A 27632-nucleotide genomic window follows, 5' to 3' on the forward strand; every position below is an offset into this window, starting at 1 on the left:
CCAGGAAGATCCAAAATCGATAAAGCTTATTGAAAACCAAAAAAAACAGTGAAAGTTGTACAAGGGTGAAATTGTTACGTTGTGAGATTGTCACACAATGAATGAAACGTAAGTCAATATCAACTAAATGTATAAACAAATAAATAAGACCAAGTTGTTATTATATTTCGCGCACTTTATCGTCAACCGATGTTCGTGAACGTACCTTATATCAGACGCAGAGCGTATCAGCTGAGTCGAACGGCGTCTTATCAGTAACGTGATATGAAAATAAGCGATAACGCAACCAACCAACAAAATAGCGCTCCCAAAATAACAACCGGTGCACAAGTTATACCACAGTGAGGTGAAGCCCCAACTGCAGGACTACAATAATCAGGTAGGTTACACAAATCTAAAATCGACAATGGCACAAAAAATGCCAAAATTAAACTATTACACCGAGGTTATGGTATTATCGTAATATACGCTCGCACGATCGTAGGTAGGATGGTATTCCGGGTACTTATCGTTCCGGTGTCCTCCACGTCACCTTCAGCTAGATGGAAGGGTTCTCCTCAAAAAGGATTCGGGAATCCGGATTTAAGTCATAATCGAGCAATCACAGCAAGACCCCGAAAATCGTGGCTCCAGGAGCTGCTGAATTTTCCTTTAGCGTCCAGGCAATGAAGCACCAAACGAAGGGAACTTGGTGGAAAACTCCGGGTGAGTAGTACACTCCAATAATAAAAGCCTAAAAAAACGAAGTTCTAGAAAATTCGCCAGGAAATTGACAATGGGGCACAAATTGGTTCATCGACGAGAAAAGTTGAAACTGTGAGAATATTTAATCATTTTACCTCTGGATGGGCGAGGCTGCTTTAGATATTGAGGGTGTGGTGGCGTCCAAAAAAAATCCAACAAACGTTGCGTGCTTTGCAAGCACCTTTTCCTCCGGTTTTTTCCAAAATCCGACACAATAAGTCGTTTGAGTAAGACCTTAGCGACAATTACTCCAAGCAATTTCACAAATCTAAACTTTTAGGTCTCTCAAAGCTGAAAATTCCGGGAACAGAATTCGCACAACCACACAAGAAGGCATTTTTTTGTGCCATTGTCGATTTTAGATTTGTGTAACCTACCTGATTATTGTAGTCCTGCAGTTGGGGCTTCACCTCACTGTGGTATAACTTGTGCACCGGTTGTTATTTTGGGAGCGCTATTTTGTTGGTTGGTTGCGTTATCGCTTATTTTCATATCACGTTACTGATAAGACGCCGTTCGACTCAGCTGATACGCTCTGCGTCTGATATAAGGTACGTTCACGAACATCGGTTGACGATAAAGTGCGCGAAATATAATAACAACTTGGTCTTATTTATTTGTTTTTACATTTAGTTGATATTGACTTACGTGTCACTCATTGTGTGACAATCTCACAACGTAACAATTTCACCCTTGTACAACTTTCACTGTTTTTTTGGTTTTCAATAAGCTTTATCGATTTTGGATCTTCCTGGATTATATTTTAGAAACACTATTTGTTATTATCATCATTTAACTAGACTCTTTTTTTCTGTTTACCGTACAATATAGACTGCAGATATAAATTTGTTCTTTTTTTTCCTTCATTGCGGGTTGCTAGCTGCTCTTTTCGAGTTTGGGGAGGCAAAACAGGATTAGACGATTGCGATAGGGGCGTTATAACGAACTCGTGGCGCCCTAATAATTTTTCTCTTTTTTTTTGAAACCCACCCACACGACTAGCTGGCTGGCCGCCACCTATCGCAACGCCTGTTTAAGCAGTTTGACGTCACACACTATTCACGACGACAATACAATGCAAAATGTAAACGAGAAAGATGCATTATTAAGAGCTGTAAAATAGAGTCTTATAAGTCTAGCTCAAAATATTTTTAAATGTTTACGTACTTAATATTATCATATTGCATTTGTAAACAGATACTTCATAATTCTTTTTTGAACACTCTCTAATCTGTAAATATATGTAATATAAGGAGACCAAATGACGTTTGCGTATTCCATTATAGAACTGTGGGAACGACCGTTCCCCAAAAACATGTGATCTACCTGAACGCATTAATAATTTATATAAATCTCTGTACAAAGGTCAATACGTCCTATCTTTCGTCTATCTGCCCTATGCTCCTACTTTCTCTTCCAGTTTCTAGAATTTTCTAAACTCTTTCTTTACCGGCTTCCACCTCTTCAAAACCCAACCTACCTATCGACAATTCAAACACTCTTCCTTCTTCTCCCTCGAAGTCTCAAGCCGTAAGCATCTAATAAAAATCTGAAAGCCGTAACCGTCGCTATCGGAGCAGTCCTCCAACAGAAGGCCAATAGTCACTGGCAATCGTTAGGATTCTTTTCCAAGAAACTGAGTCCCACTGTGTCGAACTACGGGGCTTATGACCGAGAATTGCTAGCCGTTTATCTCGCGGTCAAACATTTTAGGCACATGGTGGAGGCGCGGTCTTTCACCATCTATACAGACCACAAGCCCATCACGTACGCCTTTCAGAAGAAGAATACCGACTCCTCGCCCCACCAAATACGACACCTGGACTTCCTCAGTCAATTCACGACTGACATTCTCCACATTGCAGGGACCGAAAATGTTGTCGCAGATGTTCTTTCCCGTATCGAGGCCCTGGAGACCTCGATCGATTTCCAGGTTCTCGCAGCATCACAACAGCAGGATGAAGAAATCGAAAGATTTCGGATAGGGAATACAGGCCTTCAGCTCAAACTGATACGAATTTTAGGCTGCGTCGTATCGGTACTCTACGACGTCTCCATGCGAACAGCGCGTCCTTTCGTCACCGAGTCGTTTCGCCTAGCTGCATTCGAGTCGATCCACCGTCTGTCCCATCCAGGCGTTAAAGCCACCGTAAAACTGGTGACCTAACGTTACGTCTGGCCATCAATCAAAACAAATTGTCGAGAGTGGGCCCGCAAGTGCGTAGAGTGCCAGCGTTCGAAGATTTCATGCCACGTCACTTCGCCCGTCGTCGGTACGTTCTCGCCACCATCAGCCCGGTTTGAGCACGTGCACTTGGACATAGTAATTATGCCACTCTCAGAGGGTTGTCGTTACTGCCTTACCATGGTAGATCGCTACACCCGCTGGCTAGAAGCCGTACCAATTAGCGATCAGGAAGCAGCAACTGTGGCACGAGCTTTCTACGATACATGAATCGCACGATTCGGCACCCCGCTACGAGTCACCAAGGTAGACAATTCGAGTCGTACCTATTTAAACAATTAAATAGTTTATTAGGAACCACTGATTTGAGAACTACAGCCTACCACCCTTCAGCCAACGGAATGGTTGAACGCCTAAACCGACAGCTAAAAGCGGCAATAATGTGCCACCAGAATAATCGCTGGACTGAAGCCCTATTTACCGTCATGCTCGGCATTCGAGCAACATGGAAAGAAGACATCCAGGGTTCCTCCGCGGAGCTCGCGTATGGCCAACCTCTCCTCCTGCCCGGTGCATTCCTGGGCATCCCACATAACGAAAACGGCGCAGACAACAGCACCGCAAGCTTCGTCAAAGAGTTACATCAACACGTGCGTAACTTGAAACCATGTGGTGGAACGCGACATGGAACAAAGAAGACCTTCGTTTTCAAAGATCTCGCCACCTCCGAATAAGTTTTTGTACGCCACGACGGTCCCAAGCAGCCGCTTCAACAGCCATACGACGGTCCGTCCAGAGTCATAAGGCGATCGGCTAAAACATTCGTCGTCAACATAAAAAGTCGAGATGTCACCGTTTCCATAGATCGGCTCAAACTCGTGTATATACTCAATCACGACACGCCCACATCATGGTTTGGCCGCGACACTGTGAGGACGATGCCCACAACAGACGAACCAACACCTTTTGCAGATCAATCGCGGGACCACGACGACGAGGTGCCAGCTTCCATAACAGCTAGGAAGACGGATGCGCTTCCCTGAGCGCCTGTAAGGTGGTTTTTAATGAAAAACACTAGCAGGGGGTCTTTCGTCTACCTGCCCTATGCTCCTACTTTCTTTTCCGGTTTCTAGAATTTTCTAAACTCTTTCTTCACCGGCTTCCACCTCTCCAAAACCGGACCTACTTGTCAATAATTTAAACACGCTTCTTTCTTCTTCGTCGAGCTCTCAAACCGTAAGAACGAACCAATGAGGGAGTGTATTGTGAATACATACAGTTTTGAAAATAATGCTGACTGTCTTTTTATAAATCCTGAATCGAAATTAGTTGAAATTACTTTAAGTACTTTGAGGTCATCTGCAAATAGCAGACATTTACTGGTTTCGAAGACTTCTGTTACGTTTTTGATGAATAAACAGAAAAGAACTGGACCAAGCTGAAGTTCTTGGGATACCTCAATTGAGCAGGACTTCATATCATGTAATTTAACAAAATGTTGATGGCTGTGCAAATGAGATTGAATCCACTGAGAAGAGGATTTCTCGTTCCCAGTAAACCAAGTTTGTGAACAAGTAGAGGAGATTTACTCGAACACTTGATATCTCTGTGTATTTGCAATCGACTTCCAAACTCATTTCGGAATGTTTTGTTACATAATCAGTAAATATTTATTAACGAATTTAGTACAGGTTGAATGTATTTTTTAAACTTAATAACGATTCTCTTTGAAAATTATGAGTGATGTAGATGTAATCATGAATTCGAAGAGGGAAAGGGGATTTTATGCTAATTTTGTGTTAAGATTTATGTGTTCTACAACATGCCTCTCAAAGCGACGTGTGTACTAATCGACATTTTCGGGTTTTCGACGATATTTAACATATGCTTTTTTGTGCAATGGGGAATTCAATTCATGATATAGTCATAATTCATGAATTTTGCTTTAATGAATTCGGGTGGAGAGACCAGAGCTCTGCTCAAGTCCAGAGTGATAATTTTTATTGCATTCGTATGACTGTTTATTCCCAATACCGGATTCCGCCAACGTGAGATATTCGGAAGGTGTATAGTTGGGGAATAAAACTTGAAGCAGCTGGCGAAGGTTCCAGCGGACACAATAGGCATAGCAGACGCTTGCAAGGGCACCGCGGCATGGTTGTACGTAGCTGTGATTAGTGCAAAAAGACCATCAAAGATAGGGCCTAGAACCGGTAGCGTTACAAGTTCCACGTGCCTGAAAGTGTTGAATTAAATCGTGATCTTTTCTTCCAACTGCCAATAAAAAAAATCTGCCAATACGCCACCACAATAATTTGGGCGTTGCCATCCATTCCGTTTAGATAAGATGTTGCAAACTAGAGAATTGTGTACATTTAAAAAAATGTGTTTATATGATCGAAATTTGTAATCTTACATTTAAAAAGAACGAGGAGATTTTGTAACAGAGAATACAGCCTTTTGAAAGAACTTAAAAACGCCATGTTTTTGGTCGTAAATTCAAGGTCACTTTTCCACTTTTGCGGTTCACCACTTTGCATTAGAACGTATTCCGCCATTTTTAGACCCATTGCAGGGTTCCCATCTTGTTAACGACCACCGTTCATGGCTACTTTTCAAATTTCTAACAAGTTTTCGAGTTTTGTTCATTTATCAATTTTGGCAGAAATTATGCGTTAACACAATATTGAAAAAATCTCACTTGGATTGTGTAATAATGTAACATGGTCATTTATTTGTCTGTTGATAGTGCAGCCCTTTAATTTTGGATACACAGATGTTAGTTTGCAGCAGTAAATTTTGCACCTTATGTTATTTTTGTTTATCTCCTGCGTTGTGATGATTATTAGATTGTACACATTAAAATTACCAAATTCACCAAGGACAAAAACTTAATAATGCGATTCTAAAGCAAATATTAAATGAATCTTTAGCGAAAATACTGTTCTGGCATGGTTCGAAGACATGAAAAGGGTGGTATTAACTCGACAGCTGGTGTGTTCGTGACATCCTAGCCTACTTACTCACACATACACATTTAAAAAGGTAAACTGTGAAATACCCAACATTCCAGCATACTGAGACATGTTCACAAAAGTGATAAAACCCCCGAAAAAATTTGGCAATGAGCTGCAGTTGTCAGCAAAATGAAAGACCTACGTTGTGTTTTCATATAGCGGAATGCGTTCAAATGCAAATTGGTAAACCGGTAACGTGGAAAAGTGATCCTGGACTAAAATGCAAAATCATAGGGTACATGTTTGTATATATTAATTGTATCAAAGAGCTGATGAAAAATTGTGATTCCTCTCTAAAACAAGGAAAAAGATACGAAATAAGTCTCAGGGAGCGTACTTTCCCAGCTGCATAACCTTCTCGGCTTTTCAAAAATAAGTTTACAAGTTTAAACCACTGAGGTATAGATTGTTGTGAAATTACTACATCTCTTGCGTTCGCAACAGCCTAACTAAAGTGAATGAATGATAATGCTCGAGTTATTATTATGATGATTTGGCGGTAAAATAAAATATTAGCACCCATGGAGAGAAAGAAAAACAAGATAAACAGCTGCGGAGAACATGTAACGGCAAATGTATTAAGCCTCTCCGATCTCTCGTAAGCCGTCACACCTGCACCTGAATGTGCTGTTACGTGGACACGGGTATATCCCAAGACTGGACAACTGAACAAAAGCACTTTCCCCAAAGTGTCATTTTATCCAGACCATTGATTAAACTGCAAAAGGAACGAGCAAAATTTTGTTACGTCATACACTTCCAAGAATTTGAGTTATTAATTAAATTAAAATAAGTTGGTGCAAATTTACATCGTGGACCGAACATTCAAAATCACATAGAGCAAAACACATTGAGATAATCAAAACAGACACATACTGAATACAACTGATGTCAAAAACAGTGGTTTTGACTACTGTAACCTCATTTGACATACACCTGTTAAAACTTTTATGACTTAAGCACTTAAGCAGCTTAAGCCAAAGCACCCTTATAAGTCAAACTGGATATTGTAAGCTTTGTGGACCCGAACCGCAAGATTATTACTGTTCATTGTTGGCATAATGTAGTTGTGAACTGAGTTAAGTAATACAGTAGCCAGTTTGATTTATAAGGGTGGTTCGGCTTAAGCCGCTTAAGTGCTTAAGTCATAAAAGTTTTAACAGGTGTATGTCAAATGAGGTTACTTTACGTGTTTTAAGCATAAAGTTACCAGACTAATGGACGTGAATTTACTGGGGATACGAGAAGTAAAGCAGAAATTTTGATGCACTCATCAAATATATAAAACACATACGATTTGAAAATTGTTAATAAACTGATCTTATATTAATTACACTCGTGAGAAATTGGGGCGCTTAAGCAATTTTATTAAAAGAATTTCCATTAGTAAACTTTACCAAAACAATTGGTCTAAAGTTATTTAGGCAGAATTTCGCTCGTCCCTGGAGTACAGACGAACAAACACAGATTTTTTGAAAAATTACAAAATTTAACTTTACTCATTTAATTTTTTTATTACAACCCCTAGATGGTAACAAAATATTTTAATTAAATTTCTTTTTCGGGTTGGTCAGATTTATTTCGCAATAATTTAACAATACAAAGTTTTCTAAACGTTTCGGGATAATATGTTTAAAATAGTGTTAGATTGACCGGGCGAATAAAATTGGCGTGGATTAAAACTCAACAATTTATTTCTTAATAACTCGAATATACACGAATAACTGTTACAGCGATTATGTACAAAATAACTTCGGCGTAACTTGTCTGGACACTCGCTGGACTCAACGTGATGACTTCATGAATAATCCCTGTTCCCGACGGTGGCCTCTATTTAAACAGCACGCATGGGGGCGGCGTGCCTCGGTGTCAAGCCTTGGGCCGACCAGTGTCGTTAAAATAGAAATGCGTCTGGCCGACCTAAGCTTATGTGGACACCTTCACGCCACCAGGGGTGGCGTCTTCGGTCGGAAGCGGCGGTCGCTCGGGCACCAGCTCCCTCTCCCGGGGAGATTGCTTGGTGAGCGTCCGCGGAAACAAGAAAATAAAATAAAACGGAAGAATATTTTAAACAATAAATCAGGTTTATTCAGTGCCACCAGCTACACGGCGACCCGGGAGGGGAGTGCGGTGGCGGAACACAGTTTATTTAGGGCCGATTTCGCTAACCTCTATTAAATTTAACTGTAAAATAAGTCCATGGAAATGGTTGTTGTAATCATAGACCCGGTTGTTTATATGTATCTGCCAGATAGATTTAACTGATGTTGGTGAAATCCATCCTTAATTATTTAATTATTAAATTATTTAATTTAATGTGATTGCTATAGTTTTTGATATTTCATTTTTCTTATAAATACACAATGCTGCGCTATTTGCACATATAAATTTTAAGAAGGTTTGAGTTTATGTAAAGAAATTCGAAAGAAATGTATACGAGTACTCATCAAAAACGATACTGGCGTTAGTAAATTTTCCAAACTTGCTGCATTTTGAAGAATTGTTCAGTAGATTATTCAGCAGAAAAATCTTTAGTATTTGTGAAGGAGCAGTTAATACAATTTTTGGGTACGGTTCCAGAACGGTAGCTCCTCATGAAGGTGTGTGATATTTTTTTATTTGCTATAAAAGTTTGTTATAAAAATTTGGTTTTAGGTAGTTGCAATATTCGGTCTATTTATTGCTTGTACGCGTATAGAATTCTACAATTAGTGTTGGCGATGTGAAGGAAGAAGGTTGAGCCTTGGTGGTACATTTTAAAGATACTAAAACCCATAGACATAGAACATTCACAATTTTGAATAATGATAACTTTAACTACATTGGAATAATTAAGAAGTACATGAATTTAAGACCGAAACACGGGAAAATTGAAAAGTTTTTTTTATTCAACGGTGCCGACAAATGTATGTGTGACCCTACTAGCATTAATACATTTGCCCAAATTCCTCGCAATATTACAAAATATCTCAACATTCCCAATGCTAACCCATTCACTGGTTATTGGTTTCGCTGAACGTCTACTACAATCTTAGCAGGTGTGGTGCCGAGCCGATATTAAAATACTCAAAAGGTATGGTGATTGGAAATGCAACCCAATGTTAAAGAATGTGTGGTGCATGCGAGAGAAAATAAAAACAAAATCGCTAGGAAGTTATAAGCTGTGAGCTGCAGAAATAACATGGATAAGAAATTTTTGCATCGACTACAAAAGAATATGTTCTTGTATATATTTTGGGGATTGCAATACATATCTGGAATTTGTAATTGTACAATTAATATTATTATAAATAAATAAATAAATAAATTAATTAATTAATTTATAAAGATCGTACATAATTCGTTGTCAAAATGACTTTGTGGCATAACATTACGGCACAGATTTTAGTGTCGGCTGATTAACGATTTTGATATTCATAATCATAGCATTTTGATACTAGCCGGCAATAAATATATTTCTGAATGTCGTCCCTTAATATGTATGCCTTCCACTGAATATCGCAATTATAACTGATATATTATTTTTTTGTGTCCTATTAGAATAAATTATTTTAATGCCATTGATCATTTTGGAATTATCGAGAGTTATGGAGAGTGAAGATAGTAGTAAATAAAAAACCCTGGTTCTTATGCATTCCTATCGGTTTTGAAGCAAATTCTTGAAATTCGAGGTTGCCCTTCCCCAGGATTCGCAGTCTAAATCGATAAAGTGTGTTATGGCAGACAAAGGCAGCCATATTGTCTGTAATCATCTGCCATGTGCGGTCGTAAGTTTACTGCAGTATTTTCTAATCACCAAATCAGGGTAACAAGGCACTGAAAGAGGAAAATATACTTAATAACTAAATACATATATGAAAAAACATAATTAGAGGTTATCGAAAGGAATTGCTTTCAGAAAACGTAGTACTGAATTGAATACTTAAGAGTATGTTGTTGGGTTCGGACGAGCTACTGCAGAAAACAATCTCATCACAAGAATTATAGGAATACGAGCCGATAATAATTATTATTTGAGCGTATGTTATATGTCGAAATTTTTAAAGCTCACAACCATCGCATCCCTCCCAAAAGTAGAATAATAAGGAGTGTTATCAATCTCTTATCAGGAAAACTGCCTTACATTGCTATTATTGGCAATAGATCTGAGAAATAATATCAGGATATAAATAAAGAATGCCCAAGTTTTCTTTTGAACCAAGATTACTCCTTATAAGTAAACAGTGACTGCTTAATTAGAAAAAATTACAGAAAATTGAAGACAGTAACCACCAAAATAAAACGAAGAACGAAGTGGAATGTACAAATAAAATATTAAATTAAGAAACACCCTAAAGTTCGAGCAAACCAGTTACGAATCAAAAATATTGGTCGAAGGTTATTTCGTTAGAACTTTCCTCGCGCCTGAAGTTGGTACAGTACAACAAATCAGCTTTAATATTTGGTTTTGTGAATTTTATTTTTATGATAATCATTAAAAGTTAATAAAGACATGTATGTAATGTTAAAGGAAAGGTAAAAAAGGTGCTACGTACGAGTATATGTTTGAAGTGAGTTTTTCTGTTACAAAATTTTGTGATGACGTTATCAACATTTTTGCATGTACATACCTTATATCAATTTAGATAGATGTCGTGTAATACTAATAACAACAGTACTGGATTGCCAAATTTTCGGGAAAATGGGCTGAGTCATTTTTGATTTAATTAATAAAACCATTTACCTCATTCACTAATTTTTTTAGTCATCCTGTATAAGTAATTCTAAAAACTGTGAGTGCATTGATAAACTACAAGCATAGAGTCATAATATTTTGCATATTTCAGAGAAAATTTATTACGCAAAATTTTGAGATGACGTCATGAATTATATTTGGGAGGAGATAAACGAAAAATTTTGATTAATGATTTGCCATGATTACTATAACCTTAAAATGTCTGCAAGATTTCAAAGCATTCTGTTCTTTAGTTTCAAAGTTAAATTGCAAAATGTTGTTATACTATTTTGATTTTTTTTTTCCAAAAATCTGGATGTCTAGGGTGAAAATTCAACACACACAAAATTGGACAACAATCGGTCCGGTCATTTCGGAAACTATCTGTCTAAAAAAATCGACACAGGCGGCCAAACGATAGAGAAACGGAAACGGGAAACCACTTTTTTCGTATTCTAAGGCAAGTCGCCCGATGGACTTGATTTCTATACTTATACATAATAAGTAAGTACCTTTACAGAGTATGATGTTAAAAGTCCAATATTTCTCTGCAGAACACACCCCAATAACCACATCTGAAAACAATCAGCAACTGGAACCAGAGAACATAGAGAAGAGTTTGTTTCTAACTAGGAATAAAATTAACTAGAAGAAATGTCATAATATTTTTAACGACGCGTTTTATTTTCGACAAATTGACACTAGATTTACCAGAATATTACAAGCTGTTTACTGTTTCCTTCACTTGTATTCAGATCACACGAATTACAATTATAGTGATCAAGGTTTTTATTGGCATTTCAATATTTAAATTTGGCGCTTACCTTTGGCGGTTGAGGACTCCAATGACAATTAGGGCGGTTTTGCAAAATCAGCCTCTATGTCGTATCTTTATTAATGTATGTTAAAACTGTCTACAATTTTTCTTCCCGAGCGTAAGCTAGGAAAATAAAAACCTTTCATATATAACTCCTAGAATATAAAAAAATAAATCTCCCATTTCTGTCTGTCTGCGTCTACATATTTGACGATTTCATTAAATAGTCAATTTCCGAAACTACTGGACGAATTATTGTAAAATTTTAGGAATACAGTTTAACCCGAAATCATGCGGGTCTAAAATTTTATTCTCTTTTGGACGGGTTTCCGACATCAATAAGTAGGCCTGTTTATTGTAGCGGAAACAAATCTCTCTAATACAACAATATTGTGTTAAATATTAATTATTATTAAAGACAAATACAAATATATCAATATATAATTTGCTTCCATTCTAATTCGCAGTTCCAAAATCTTTGCTACAATTGAAGTACAATCAATTTTCTCGATACATTTTTATAGTGCTGTAACTTTTTTGAGAACATCAGTGAAAGACGATACCTCCTCATTTTCTTCAATATTCATTGCTAAAATTGCTACATATATCATATTTTTCTACGAAGGGAATTCATGCATTACAACCGAAATCATCCAAACTTTTTTGTTGGCTTTCCAGGAGACAGGCAACTCGTATATGTTTAAGAATATATTTAAAGCTACGGAGTTTTAGGATGTTACCCATAACTAAAGGTTTTTCCATTATTCCGTCAGTAGAACCACTTTCTTCACAATTAGCTATATCTTTCTGATCAATATGTTGAGACTTAAAACTTTCAAGCCATTTATTGGAAACCTTGAAAGAATCATTTTCTTAGGTGTTGTGAGATAGTTTTTGTTTCTCCTTTCTGCAAAATAGGTCCCGAAACTAGAATATTTAGATCTCGCATTCAAAAACCGTTCGTATATTATCTTGTTAATTGCTTCGTGGCCAGTTTTCCGTAAGTTTTTTTTAGAATCGCCATGACGTTTGCCAGTTTTGACATTCCTTACTAATTGATTTTATTAGGAGTACTACTTTTTTATTTTGTACACTTGAGTTTTGCCGCAATTAAATTTTTTGCAAAATTCTTTTATAATTGTATGGTGTTTTTCTTCATCAATTATTAGCTCAATTTTATTTTTAATGTCATAGTAATTTTGTTTTTGCGAAATTGCATGTCATAAATTCATGCAACAATGTATGCACCTCCAATACATATTAAAATGTTGTTTTAACTGTAGAAAGGTATAAAAAAAGTGATTCAGCAGTCTATCATGCGATTTCCGATTAAAATTTCGTCTTGTACAGGAGAAACTACATTGGTCTATCTATAAACCAAGACGAGACTACAAAAATTTTACGGGGTAGACAGATTTCCGGTTTTTTTGGGAGTCGGGCTTAGACAAATTCAACTGTTTGTATTTGTAGATGGTGAATTACTAATAAAATTTATCTGATCGTAGTGATCCTCCTCACCAACATTCTGATAACGTGATACTAACATTGATTTAATAACTGCAAAAACAAGTATTAAAATTTATTGCTCCATTCCCTCTCGAAAATTAATGACGTCATCATATTAAATAAATATTTGCTAAAAACTATGCTACGCGACGCGTTTTAGTCATATGGTTTTATTTTTTAGAATTCTTATAAAGAATGTTAAAAACAATGCATAAACCAGCTCTTTATCTAATTTTCGCAGAATTTTGAGAACATGATAAGCGTTATAATAAAAAAAAAAGTTTGAATAACAATTGATTTGATTGTAAGTATAGTATTTCTAATGAAACGGGTATTTTTATAATATGATGTACAGTCGGTGGACATATACAATGTGTTATTGAAAGGTAGGTACGTACAACAAAATTGACAGTTCTTCGCGAAGTCTAACAAGTCTGAAAAACTTATATTGTGTTATCAAAATTAAAAGGGGAAAATTAACCCTTATCCAACGTCTTTAGACGTTACTGAAGGATAAATATGTAAAATTAATGGCCTCATGGGCGTTTCCAAATGCTCTACAATACATTAAATGCATATCAGCCATTACAGTATTTGTATAACGTGCCATTTTTTTATTTGACAGACGTCAATTTTAATTTGCCAACATTTCATTGTTGTTAAACACTAAAAAAAAACTTTTTTCAAGACTAATTAATGTTGCTATAGAAACTAAAGATGACTTTTTTACCAGACAGAGGCTTACAACGAATTTGGACATAAATTTTAATAATTTTTATCGGTAAAAGGAGAACACTTTTACCTGAACTTTTTTTAATTCTTAGCACCTATACTTCGAGACCAATTGACGATTTTATTTTGTACGTACCTTTCAATAACACGCTGTATAAAACTGGTATACGTAAAATTTTATCAGTGTGTAGTAAGCTGCTTAATTGTCGATCAATTGTCAATGAAAAATTTAATTTGCTCCCTTGACACTTTCAAGTTTTACTATAGAAATCTAAAAATGGTTGTAACTGGTTTTCAGAAGCATATAATTTGACGCTTTGATAAACCAGTCCCCCTCCCCAAGCAGGATCCCCGGTCATCTTGTGCGAAAGCAAGAGATGTTTGGAAGTTTCATTTCGAATGAGGGAGAAAATTATTCGCTTCTCTTGGAAGTAATCCGCGTCAAACCCGTCGATATAAACGACTTCAGGGGACTCACGCGTCTCTTAGATCGACTGAAAGCACCATACCACACCTTCACCGAGATACTGCCCTCGGCGTCGAAAGCCAGGACCTACTAGAGAACTTGAAGGCTCTAGGTGTTTTTAGCTGATCCGGATGAACCGCCAAATTTCACAAGGCTACGACCTTCGAGCTCAAGACTCTGCGCGGGTTCTCCATCAAGGTAGAAAAACCGAACAAGGCTGTCACTATCAGCGTCACTCCACAGCGGAGCACCGCTGCGTGAAATATGGAGCTGTACACAAAACCAGCGAATCCCATAAGCAGCGTTCCAGGCCCGCCAAGTGCTCCAGTTGTGACAAACCCCACACAGCCAACTACCGAGGATGCTACAAATTTCCAAAAACGAAGAAGCAATCAAAAATTCCTCCATCGCCGCCAAGAAGGTTGCCCTCACGACTCGCGAACAAGTCAATTTCACGGCACAGTAATCTCAACTTTTCACCGCCATCACCGCTGTCAAGGACTTCACATCCAGAGCGGAGAAGTTGACGACTTTATTTCCGCTCTTTTTAAAAAAGTAAATGGCTAGTAACCAATTAATTTTAAATTCCTTTCAGATCGCTTTTTGAACCGCTTGCAGCCTCATCTATGAAATCCAACTTCAGCCGCAACACAGAGATCCCAAGATACCGGGATTCGCGCTGTACCGAACGGACCACCGGCCGTGACGAATTAGGAGGGGAACCGCCATTTACGGAAGAAATGAGATCAAACACTCTGCTTTTTATGTTACAGACTTTCAACAGTTGGAAGCTACGGTGGTGACATCGCAGATCTCACCCGCGTATACGAGGCCCTCATAGCGGCTGGCGCCCTGAACATCAAGCACTCGGACTGGCACAGCAGACAAAACAACGCGAACGGGAGGCGTCTCCGGAGCTTCCTCCAGAAGAGCATCGAAATGACCGTCATCTCTAGAGAGGGGCAAACCCACTACACCCGAAATCGATCAGATGCACCAGGTGATGTCCTGCACATCGCACTTGTCAAGAATTTCTGACATAACGTGGACGTAACCGTCGTCGACGAGCTCCACTCCAACCATCTTCCGGTGATAATGCGTATCGGGAACGAATCCAACGAACGCCGAACCAGAAAACGAACAGACCAGACTATAGCAAACCGCCTCCGCTGAGAAGTGCGGAATGCATTGCTCGATCTTAGGAACCAAGAGTGGAAAATGCCCAAAGCGCTGACAGGCAGTAGAAGGCCACTAACACCGATTCACACCGTGAACTACGACATCTTCTTCACTGAAGAAGATAAAGGCGTCGCCTTCGCTCACAGTCTGGAGATCCAGTGTCAGACGAACATCTATCCTGATGCAGACAACGAACACATGGACCTCGTCCAAGAAATCGTCGAAGATCTTCGAAAGGAAGAACCTACGACGACAAACTCATCAGCGAAACCAATCTCAACGAAGTCCGAACCATTATCCAAAGCCTTAAGCCGAGGAAAGCCCCAGGTCCCGATCATATCCCTAATAAAGCACTGAAGAATCCTTTTGATGAGGCCATCATCGCCTTGACGGGTATTATATCAATGCTATGTTCATATTTCGTTTCTTTCCAGATAGACGGAAACAGACCAATGTCATCTTTATTACGAAATCCGGAAAAAAATCAATATTTTCTCCTAAATTATTACCCTATTAGTCTTCTATCGTCACTGGTGAAATCGCTGAAAGGGTCATACGGGAACGGCTTACCGAGATCCTGAAGGAATTAGGCATCTTTCCCGATGTGCATTTCGGCTTTTGACTACACCATTCCGCCTCCGACCAACTTCTTCGGATCGTAGAATTCACAACGAATGGAAGTCAGTTGAATGGAAGAAGTTCACAGGAGCAGTGTTTCTCGATGTACCCAAAGCTTTCAACAGTGCCTGGCGTGAGAAACCTGTTTATAAGCTCCACTTTGCAGGAGTACCGTTAGTGATGGTACAACTCATCGACTCATTTCTGGAGACTTGCACGTTTCGGGCCCGCATAGCCCACCCTCTATCAGTTGAACATCCAATAACCGCCAGTGTCCCTCAGGCGCTCTCTCTGCTATATGTGATCTTCACCACAGATATTTCCAAACCCCGTCGAATTACTTAGTCTCGTGATCGACACAGACGACACCGCCATCCTTGAGAGCACCTACTTACAGGGGACATTACTAGGTTAAGGGGGAACGCTAGACAACAGACAAGTTTGAATTGGGCGCCATTTGTTGCCTTAAACTCAACCAGCAATTCTTCTTTAAATCTACCTGACGCGCTGGGATAGACGACTACCGGACGTGGATCATAAAAACATCCTAAGCCGATAATGAAGAATAATGATAATTTATGACAGGCGGCCCACAACATACCTTCAGCACAGAATAATCATTTCCCGTATTCTTTTGAAATATTAATTTTAATATTCTATATAATTATTATATTATTCAAACACAATTTGGACACTGTAGAGCAAACAAGGCTTATCAAGCCCGTCTATTAGTTTATTCGCCTAAACGTATTATTAATACCGGTTTCTTGTTATTTAGATAAGGGAACAAATTAAATTCAGTTTTATGTATTTTTAAACGCTCTGTATTTTTGCTCGGTAAAAATGATAAATGCTAAGTTATATCATAAATGCTCAGTTAAAAAATAAATTCTCAGTAAAAATAATATATGTTTAGTGAAATAATAACTGCTTAGTTAAATTAATAACTGTTCGGTTAAATAAGGAATGCTTAGTAAGAACCCTATTTGCTAAGTATAAAAATTGAAAAATTGTAAATGTTAATTAAATAAATACATCCTCAGTATATTTTACAGATACTACTTATTTAGTATGACATAATGAAATTACAGAATCTTAAATTTGGACTGGAGTTTAATAATTTTCCTTCATAATGCTAATTATTAAACACAAATACTTACCTGCGTAATATCTAATCTGTAGGTACTGCAAAAAGCAGAGGCTGGGTTAGGCTTACCCTAGTTTTTTGGTTATACCAACTTATTTTCAAATGTCATCCTTCGTTGGGATTCAGATGGAAAAAATGTGGGTAAGGGACTTAATTTAGTTCAAAACATTTTATACAAGCGACATCAAGAAGTAATGAAACCTACTCCAGCTACTTTGCAAAATGAAAAAAGACTACGTTTATTATTTTAAACTGAGTACCGAAAATTGTGCAATAAATTAGAAAATACTGTGGAGTTTTAATTGATCGCGACTGATTTTATAACTATGCAAATTACATTTATTTATAAGTCAATGTCTTTTTTAAACTGAGGAGATCTCAAATAAATACCAAGCGTTTTATCTACCCTTTAGATAAGAAGGAGTTGATATGATCGGTAATATACAGAAAGAAATGGTATTAGGGTTTTGAATTTTGATGAATAATTTTAAACTTAGATGAATATAAATTATAATTGTGCGAATTATGGAAAACTGAAAACCCTAAGATAAGAGTTACCTACTAAATGTTTCTTCTGAGAATTTGCTATTAGCATTATCGGATTAGTTTACTGAAGGGTATAAATACTGTTCGAAATGAAGAGAATTTCTTATCCCCCCGAACTAGCCTTGCCATCTACGCAGACGACACGGCTATCCTGACGCGCTCCAAAATGCCGCACCTCGTAACCTCCTACTTACAGGAGGCCGTGGATGCGCTGGAGGAGTGGTGCAAACGATGGCTCATTACAGTCAATCCAGAAAAGAGCACTGCGCTTCTTATCTCGAAAAGACGTACTGGGCCAGAAGGAAACGTCACGATGTTTAACCGGGTCATCCCTTGGCGGAGCCAAGCAAAATGCCTAGGTGTCATCGTCGACAAACGGCTGTCCTTTATCCCTCATATTGACTACATCGTGGCCAATACGAACATGATAAAGGGTTCGTTGTCAGCGCTGATCGGTAAGCGCAGTAAGGTGTCGATCAGGAACAAGTTGTTGCTGTATCGCGCCATCATTCGCCCCACCATGTCCTATGCTTCAGTGGCCTGGAGCTACGAACCGTCCAAAACCCAGTTTCACCGTCTGGAAGTGATCCAGACGAAAACCCTTCGACAGGTTTTCCAAGCCCCATGGTTCGTCAGAAACGCCCAACTGCTCCGAGAGGCCAACCTCCCGCCGCTGAAGGAGTTCCTGCACGAAATCGCCCTCCGAGCCTTCAGGAAAGCTGAAGAACACCCCAACCCCCTGGTGCGAGAAGCCGTCGACTACGAGTTCGACGAGGAAGCCCCCCCCAGTCGCAAGCGGCCCCGTAGGGCGCTGCTTGAAGACCAAATCGGCAAGTAACACCACCTGCCGTCTCCACCGACCGGCCTTTCCCAGCTTTCCCAACTTCCCGACCGCATCGCCTCCAAGGTGTTGCACATCTAACGCCAGCGCATAGCGCATTTTTTCTGTTTCAGATCTCCACTGGCCGCAGGACCGCGAGGAAGAGCCGATGATGGGGGCCAACTCCTAGGCAATCAATAGCTCAACCGAGCTCGGTAGCGCAGCTCCCGCTGTGACTACCGAGATGCGCGTCATGGGTGCTGGTACCCGAGCAGAAGAAGGAGGGGTTTTAGAGCGGTAACCATTCCCCCAGTACCACCGTAGGCCGCAGAAGAGGCCAAGAACCATTACGGTGGTCTGCGTAGACATTTCCCCTCCACCAAAAAACAAAAAAAAAGAGAGAATTTCTTAGTTTCGTTTGAACTTTTCAAGTTAAACTACCTTGTGTTTTGTGTTTGTGTTTTTGTTTGTGTATTTGTGTTTCACTATGGGAAATCATAGTTTAAAAAAGAAGTCTCTTAGTGTAAGCAGAAAAAGTCGAAAAATAATCTCAAAGAATATTTGGAGGTAAGTTTAATCTTTAATTAAAGCTAAAATATGCAACTTGACTAAATTTTTGCCTGAGTGAAAATAAATTATGTTTTTATTATACAGTGCCTTTTTTTTCTTTTATTTTATTTTCTGCCAATTTTTACGTGAAAATTTCTGGTAGGAAACTTATTAACACAACTCAAAGTTTTTATCCCTATAAGGGCAGAATTAAAAAAATGCATTGTATGAATAACTAAGGTAATTATACTTATTCTTATACGTATTGTTTTATTTATATTGGTTAGAATGAAGACCGCATCTCTCCAAGAATTCAAAGAAATTTTACCTCAATCGTCGAGTGAAATAGAAGAACAATCTGAAAATAAAAGTCAGGATTTGTTTGATACACCTCCTAACGAAGAAGTTGATGTTTGGCATAAAGAGGTAGATGTAGAAACAGAACAGAAGCGCACTTCGTGTGGTAATAATGTAAAAGATACACCTTTTATTGCTACTGGTAGAAGAATTGTTTCAATTTCATATTTATTTGAGCAAATAAAAAACCTTTGCCATCAAGGATTTGACTGTACGTTCAAAAATATGCAAATATCTTCTGAACAACGAATAGAACTAGAAAGTGTATTTTTTTTAAATGTGAAGTTTGCAGAATAACTGAAATAGTTATTTACATTGTGAGTGCGGTAGGTAACATTTTGCAGGTCGAGGTCCTAATTTGCCACCCGACGCGAAGCGGAGGGTAGCATGGGACCGAAACCTGCAAAATGCCTAACGCACGAAAATTGTATTCAATTTTTTCCCCGACATTGAGTTTATTTTAAAAAATATTTCATTTTAAAAATATTTTCCGAAATGGCAAGAAATGAAGTGAGTTTCGGGACTTGACGTTTACTAAAGGAATCTATAATACCGACAGCCACGAGATGGCGCCATGTGATTTTTTTTAAATAATTCATTTTTTCTAATTCAAAAGTTTTGATTGAACAAAACATGATGTAAAGTAGTGTTCTAGTATGTTTTCTTTTATTATTTATACAGAACTTTTTTTATTAGAGCTTCTACAGGCTAATGCATATTGAGTTACTTTGGCACCCAAAGGCGGTAAAGCGACGGTAAATTGATATTTGGTGCGTAAAGTCACTGTTACGCGGCATGTCAAACCATGGCCGACTAGTATAAAGATTATGGCCTGTCCAAAGGTACCATATGTGCTGCCATCTATTAATAATTCAAAAACGACAAAAGAATTATATATTAACACTTTTTGAAAGGCACAAAGGCATTCATACCGAAACAAACGACCATTACACGTTTTGAAGTCTCATAATGTTAAATCAAATTAAAATTTTGCTAAATTATTAAGGGCCGGTTTATAGAAGCGCGAGTTAAATATTTAATCCTCGATTAATTTAACACTGGATTAAAATGTGGAATGGGAGCTCGTGATTGGTTAAAACCTGCACGTCGCCTAGCAACGAACCTCAATTAAAAGTTAATCGCGAATTAACTTTAACTTCGGTTTCTATAAACCAGGTCTAAGTGTAATTATTAATAGATGGCAACACGTATGGTACCTCTTGGACAGGCCATAATCTTTATACTAGTCGGCCATGGTCAAACGTGTGTGAATGTTTTGTTTACATGTCAGAAGGGGAATAGTAATTTACGCAACTAGTTCGGGATAGCCTGCTTCCCGCATGAACGCTTGTTTGAGGCACGACCGAAGGGAGTGCCGCATTTGCGTGAATGCGGGAAGCAGGCTCACGAACGTGTTGTGTACAATATTTTTTGCGACGAATAAACCTTTAAACTGAAGAGATTAACTGTGAGTTATTTATAAACAACGCCATTGACAGCGCCGTCAACACGTCACAATGTTGACACTACCCGAGTATTTTAAGGTTACCATGGCAACGGGAAGTTAAATGCACGTGTGCGGGAAGTTCGACCTCCCGCACTCTGGTGAATGCGCGAAAGCTATCAAAAAAGGTCATGAGTGCAAAAAAAAATTTATACTGAACCGGAAAAAAATGAATTAAATGTGCTTGCGGTTTCGGGCTGCATTTCTACTGGCAATGGTTATGCACCAACAAATGAGCTTTTCTCTTCTATGGATGTACCATTTATGGCTCCTGATACTTTCCAGAAGCATCATCAAACAGTATCCCAAATTATAGAGCAAAGCTCTTGGGGAACAATGGTAGAAGCTGCAATAGAAGAAGCGCGGTTAGCAGTAGAATGTGGTGATGTCAATGAAAATGGACAGAGTAGTGTCTACCATAAATTACTGTCATCATCTTCGTATGGCCCACAATTTCATATTCAAAAAATTGAATGTAAAAATCATATTATTCGCAATTACGTATCTAAATTAACGGAACTAAAAAATAATACCAAATATATGAAAAAGCAACGAGACATTCTAAGCCCTAAAATGGAAAAGTTGCGCATGGCGGTGAACTCATCTATTTCATTTTGGACAGAAAATAAAAATCATTTATTCGAAGAGAGAGTACTAATGTTACAAAAAGAAATCGAAAATGCTCCCAAGCATACCTTTGGAGATCACACTTTTTGTAATATTAGTGAACATTATTTTTGGACAGTGAAACCTGTCTATGCCGGACTCTGTAGAAGGCGGAAAACTGCTCATCGCGGAAATTTTCCGCAGTCCCGTTTTTTCAAATACCCAATTTAATGTATTTTGGTCCGTATAAGCCGGAAACTGCATAACGCGGAAACGGAAAATGTTTTAAGTCCCAACGTGTCAAAATACATGCACCCAATTCTGTGTAAAACGGAAGCGAGAACAAAATTGATGATTTCTGCGAAAAACATGTAATTCAATTCGTAGACCTGCAGGTGCATTTTTTGTCAACACAAAGTCACTGTTTTCAATTCTTATTTGATTAGTGTGTCTCCTGGTTGTATGTGTGTTCGCAATGGCCCAAAACAAGACCAACAACAGCAAAATGGATTTAATTAATGTACACGAGCCGCAAAATTTGAGTCTTAAAGAACTTTGCCAACAAGTTCGGTTGCAAAAAAAGCAATTATAAAACATAAAATAAATTAGAGAAGAATGGCAAAGTGGTGAGCGTGTAGCCAACCTTTTGTAGTTGAGAATAAGTATTGAAAATATGGCCGAAGAAGCAAAGAATAATAAACGGCTGTTTCAAATAATTATTCAATTTAATAAAAATTGTTTTCCGTTTTATAGAGGTTTACTTTCCGTGATAGGCGGGTTTCCTGTAAAAGCCGGAACCCTTGTTTAAGACGGATCAAAATTCAGGTTTTACTGAAGAATCTGTAAAAAAGAAAGTGGAGGCTGGAGAACAAAATCTTGTCCCACTGTTGATGGATAATGGATTTTTTTGATGAAATTTTGTTTCGAAATAAAAGGGTGGCAGATAATGCGTGGAGTTTATTACACAATGTTACCAACAACTTATAGGAATGTTATAATTCTGTAATCAGTAAGTTTGTTGGCAGCAAAAGGGTGAATTTTTCTTTAAAGGGTGGCTATACGACCAGGTGTTATGGTGCAGCCTTATCGTACAATTCCGAAAAAGGTATGTATCATGATTCATGAAACAATCCAACAAAAAGTTAACAAAAAACGTCCCTGGTTTAATAACAAAAAAATATTGTTCGTCTATGAAACAAGCTCGTCTTAGACAAAGTATTCGTAAAAAAAATATGTCTTAAAAAAATGTACGTATGCTGGTCCCGACTGCGATTATGGTTTAAATGTTTTAAATAATCCTGACATGGATGTAGAAACATTTGTGACAGCCAAAGAGGTTTTTTTGAGAAAATTATCTTTGAATTTAGACCAAATTGAAATAGACACTAGACAACAGGCACTCTCTGACACTTGGGGAAAAGAAAGGTAAATTAGGGTTACGGCTTCAAATTTTGGACGGATTTACAAACTTAGACCGACTACAGCAACAGCTAAAACTGTGGAGTCTCTGTTGTACAGTACATTTAGAGGTAATAGTCATACATACTATGGATAACAAAGTGAGGAAAAAGATGTCAAGTGTTTTGAAATAAAATAAAAGTATAAAAACTGAACGGTGTGGCTTGTTTATTTCAAAACAATTTCCTTACTTGGCTGCTAGTCCAGACAGGATTCTAGAGGATAGGAGTGCATTAGTCGAAATTAAATGTTAAAATTATTCGACGTATTTTGCTTTAATTTGTGGTATATTTTGATTTTAATAAACACATTATTATTTAAACAAATTGTGCCACTAACAAACATTTAATGACTCTGCGGCCTGTATAAAGTGATGCTTTGTCCATGTGCGAATTTTCAAGCGATTCTATGATGGTTATGACTCAAAAAACTTGAAAAGAAACAATACAATGGTGCTTTTTTTTACGATATTTCTCAGCCGTATTTTTTTAATTGATTGAACTGGTCTCTGTGCTCTAGAATATGAAAAAAGCTTAATTATTATATAAAATATTATACCTCGTTTAGCGAGTCCCCTTAAAGCAATGGTGCAGACGCCGGTTCATCACAGTTAGTCCCGATAAAAGCTCTGCGTTTTTTATCACAAAACATCGTCAAAGCCCGTTAGGGCATGTCTCAATGTTTGGCCCATTTCATCTAGGCAAAAATTCTCCAGAGTTTTCAGCGCCCCCTGGTTCGTCAGGAACAACCAGATTCTGACCAAACATTCCAAAGTTAAAGCAATTTCTGTACGAAATTGCACTCCGCACATTCAAGAAAGCTAAAGAATACTCCAACCGCTTGGTGCGAAAAATCGAGTCCGCCGAAGAAGCTCCGCGAAATCGCAAGCGACCCCGCAGGGCGCTGCTTGTCGATAGAATCGGCTTGTATTGCAAGTGACGGTAATAGAATCAGATTTTGTCGACAAAATTGCTTTTGCTGTATCTCATTTCCAACAAAAAAGTTGGGTAGTGTCTAGAGTTCTGTGCGCTGAAAGTGACGAAAACCGCATTCCGAAATTTCCATAAATAATAATTGACACAGGTTTTTAAAAATACGTGATAAAAAATTTCATCAAAATTAAAATAAAAATGATGGTAAGCTGTTTTTTTTTAATTGCTATTGCGTTATGTCGAAAAATTTGTGGACACGTTACATTTAAAATTTCATAAGAATAAGTCTGTTAATAATGGAGAACTGATGACGTCATAGATCACATTAGTCGTACCACAAAAGAAAAAAAATGGTCGAAGGTTATTTTTGGACAGAACGTCACTCGCTTCTGAAGTACAATAAAACAAATCCAGCTTCTTCCCAATCTGATAAAATTTGATTATGCGAATTAATTTTTTTTTATGAGAACTCTTATAAGTTAAAATAAGGGTAGGTATGTATGTAACGTTAAATTAACAAAATTTGTGATGAGGTCATAAATTTTTTGAGGGGGATAAACAAATACATTTTGATTAAAAATTTACCGTGCTTATGGTAAGTTTAAAACGTCTGAAATATTTCAAAGCAATCGCTTATGCGGTTCCTGATTTAATCAATAACATAATTTGACTCTTTCATTAGTTTTTTTAATCACCCTGTATAAGCAATTCTAAAAATTGGTCGAATATTATTTCGATAGAATTTCCCTTGTCCTTGAAGTATAATCCGATAAATCCAATTATAAAATTTGATTTTTCGTTTGTGTTTACCTCTGTAAAGTAAAAAACCAGCGGCATAAATAACACCCCCGCAGCCCCTGCGCCGTGGGAGCTCAGATTCTTGGAATTTGCGCTCCCTAGTACGAACAATGTAAAATATATTTAAAACACATAACACAACAACTAACGGGATAAAATGTTCTTCAGCACTAGGTAATACCAGTCGGAAGTTCAACTATTTATTTATATGTATATCGAAATAATGTCCCATTGAAATTAATTTGATTGGAACGAGATTGTCTTCTCAAAACAGAGAACTAAAGTTATTTGATGGTTCTGAGCCACCAAACACACTTAAAGCATGCAGAATCGACTCAGAATAGGAAAAGGAGACGTTTAGGTCAATTTTATGCATTCTGGCGTTCGTAGATACAAAATTAAACCACAATCGAACAAAATGTTCTGAATATTATAATGCTTATTTTATCATTAGGTATATAAAGACATGCGTATTCTCACATTTTCGAGAAAATATGAGAATAGAACTCCTTCTTAATTTGACCAATAAAAAAATCTGTGATGACGTCATCAACATGGATAATACTAGTCATAGAGAAAAGAAAACTAGTCACAGCGCATTACCAATGCAAGAAAAAAAAAAATGAAAGAAAGGGCCAAGTTTGGCATTGAAACTACGACCACAAGTCCGTTCCTCTAGAAATCTCGTACGCTTGTATCCTGTGTTGATAATACAACGTTATCATACTTTGCAAATGTTTTTGCAAAAATTTTAACGTTTAGCAAAAAAACTACATTTTAGGAGTATATTTTTGTATAACATTCAAATCATTTTAAAATACAATGCATCGAGATGACGTCATGAAATTTTTAGTGGGGATAAGTAGCCAAATTTTGGTTAGCGTTTAACCATTTACATGATAATCAACATCCTAATATATTATCAATTTCAGATCGCTAGAAATGACTAACAGTAATTTTTTTGTCATTCAGATGGATTCTTTTAATCATTGAAACTTAACGGTTGGCGGCCTAACGCGAAATTTTTAAAATGCCAAAATATTTGTCACATTATTTGGGGTTTAGGGGATATGAACCGATTCGTCTTCCACCGTACCATTGCCAGTACAATCCTATGGATTTGGCATGGGTGCAGGCAAAGACTTCTATAATAAGCACATAGGATCACAAGATAGTTCGCAATTTATGGCTGAAAGCCATACTTGCGTACACTTCAAGCATTTGGAGAAAAAATTTTTTGCACTCTGAAACTCTAATGCACGAGGACTCGGAGAAGTTAATGGGAACCTCACCTGTGAACAAAATTCCACCCGTGGTTATAAATTTTGTGGAATCAAATTCGGATGACCCAGAATTTGAGTTTATAGACGAATTAGATTAATTTATTTAGACTGACATTACTGACATTTTAAGGAGAATTAATCATTCGGCTTGATCTTCTAAGTACAAGTACAAGTACAAAATTTAAAAAAATATATATATCAATTTCAGTGATTTCATTCTAGAGCACGGCAGAATTACCCATAGGGGGTGTTGTAGCACAAGCGGAGTTTGGGGCTCCTGGTAGTGGTTGTTCTTCTACCGCGACGGTGATTCTATTCTATCGACAAGCACTGCCGCCCAGCACCCCTCTATAACAAAGAAACGTGCCGCGCTATACAGGCCGTTGCGGTCGCAAACTCGTGGTTGGAAATCACGGCTATGAATAAGCTGACAGCGTCACGTCATCCCGACCTTCCCTGACTTCTATTCAAAACCTGCATCTTTTGTTCAGATGGCGCGGCTACCAGCTCGACAAGGAACCGCGCACTCCGCTTCCGCTATGTGTTTCTGTGTTATTTAACTTCAGTGCCATTTAAATGTTCAATTTCTATAACCCTGACATTAAACTACAACTAAATAAGTGTTAAAGTTTCAAAAAGAGCAATAAACAACATTTAAGATTTGCCATACACTCTTGTGAAATTTGAAACAGCAAAGAATTCTTATCTAAGATTAAGATTGCACAGCAGACTATTTTATGATGGAAGCATTAATCAACAAAAAATTTACAAAACAAAAACTATTAAAGATTTATAAAAACAAAAAGATCTGGTGTGAAGTAAAAGTTGTGGAAACAAAAGACATTACGTGAGGTTAAAAACTGCAGAGCATGAAAGTTTACGTTCAATTTAAATTATACAGCAAAGAAAATTATTCAGCTTAAAGTTGCGACATAGAGAAAATTGTATGAGGTGAAAAATTGCAAAGCTAACAAAATTATGAGTTTAATATTTTATGTCCATTCGAGTTATTGTTTAATTTTCAAAAGTGAAGTTAACCAGCTGCATTGTGGGCCATTGTTATACATTCCCCTAAGCAGACAAACAAACAAAAAATAGTAGACAGTTTGGAGGTTCAAAATGGCGTCGGACGAGTGCATTGTTCAAAAAATGCATCAAAAATATGTCTCCCAGGGATGCGTACAATCCTGTGGCGCTGTGCAAATAATAGTCTAAATCAAACGAATGAAACGCACGTCCCACATGAACTACAATGTTGTTATTTTGTTCAACAAAATTTTACAGTTCAAACATGTGCTCGGTCTGAAAATACGCTTTCACCATGGCCACTGCCAGAACAAAGAATTTACGTAATATTAAATGATGCCATACTTTATCAACGATTCAAAAAAAGAATTTTTCTACTTTGCGTTAACAATGGCCTCATTATTAAACCGAAACTAGTTTAATAACGGGATCAATTGTTAAACTGTATTTCAGGTAGCGTGCAAGAAGTGGGGCCCCCTTCTTCCATTTTTTGAGGCAAACTTAGGTTAGATTGTTAGTGTTCGGTGATTAGATGTCAAACTTTGACATTGTGAAGTTAACCACAACGCTACAACTAACCTTTCGAATTAAAAGGCCCTAAATTATAACCTTGAATTTTTATTAATTT

At 37.6% G+C, this 27632-nt stretch overlaps 1 protein-coding gene and 1 long non-coding RNA gene across 2 annotated transcripts; both read left to right on the top strand.

Annotated features, from left to right (window-relative positions):
- The first annotated feature begins 291 nt into the window (after window positions 1-291).
- On the top strand, window positions 292-1589 carry LOC135135315 (uncharacterized). The gene is made up of 4 exons (XR_010281502.1): window positions 292-379; window positions 485-705; window positions 754-971; window positions 1025-1589. It is a non-coding gene; the product is annotated as an uncharacterized LOC135135315 (long non-coding RNA).
- Window positions 1590-3195: 1606 nt separating this feature from the next.
- Window positions 3196-3972, top strand: LOC135135571 (uncharacterized). The gene is made up of 3 exons (XM_064064668.1): window positions 3196-3235; window positions 3284-3579; window positions 3691-3972. The coding sequence occupies exons 1-3, from the start codon at window positions 3196-3198 to the stop codon at window positions 3970-3972; spliced, it is 618 nt and encodes a 205-aa protein (XP_063920738.1).
- The last annotated feature ends 23660 nt before the right edge of the window (window positions 3973-27632 follow it).

Source organism: Zophobas morio, unplaced genomic scaffold (assembly GCF_036711695.1).
Source record: "Zophobas morio isolate AGI-343-1 ecotype UQ-CSIRO unplaced genomic scaffold, CSIRO_AGI_Zmor_V1 ptg000024l, whole genome shotgun sequence".
Taxonomy (NCBI): Eukaryota; Metazoa; Arthropoda; class Insecta; order Coleoptera; family Tenebrionidae; genus Zophobas; species Zophobas morio.

What these genes read in the sequence shown, in the direction of transcription:
- LOC135135571 (XM_064064668.1), top strand. Translation starts at nt 3,196, where the DNA reads ATGAATCGCACGATTCGGCACCCCGCTACGAGTCACCAAG. An exon ending in CCCCGCTACGAGTCACCAAG is followed by an intron (nt 3,236 to 3,283) that starts GTAGACAATTCG and finishes ATAGTTTATTAG; the next exon opens with GAACCACTGATTTGAGAACT. An exon ending in TCAAAGAGTTACATCAACAC is followed by an intron (nt 3,580 to 3,690) that starts GTGCGTAACTTG and finishes GACGGTCCCAAG; the next exon opens with CAGCCGCTTCAACAGCCATA.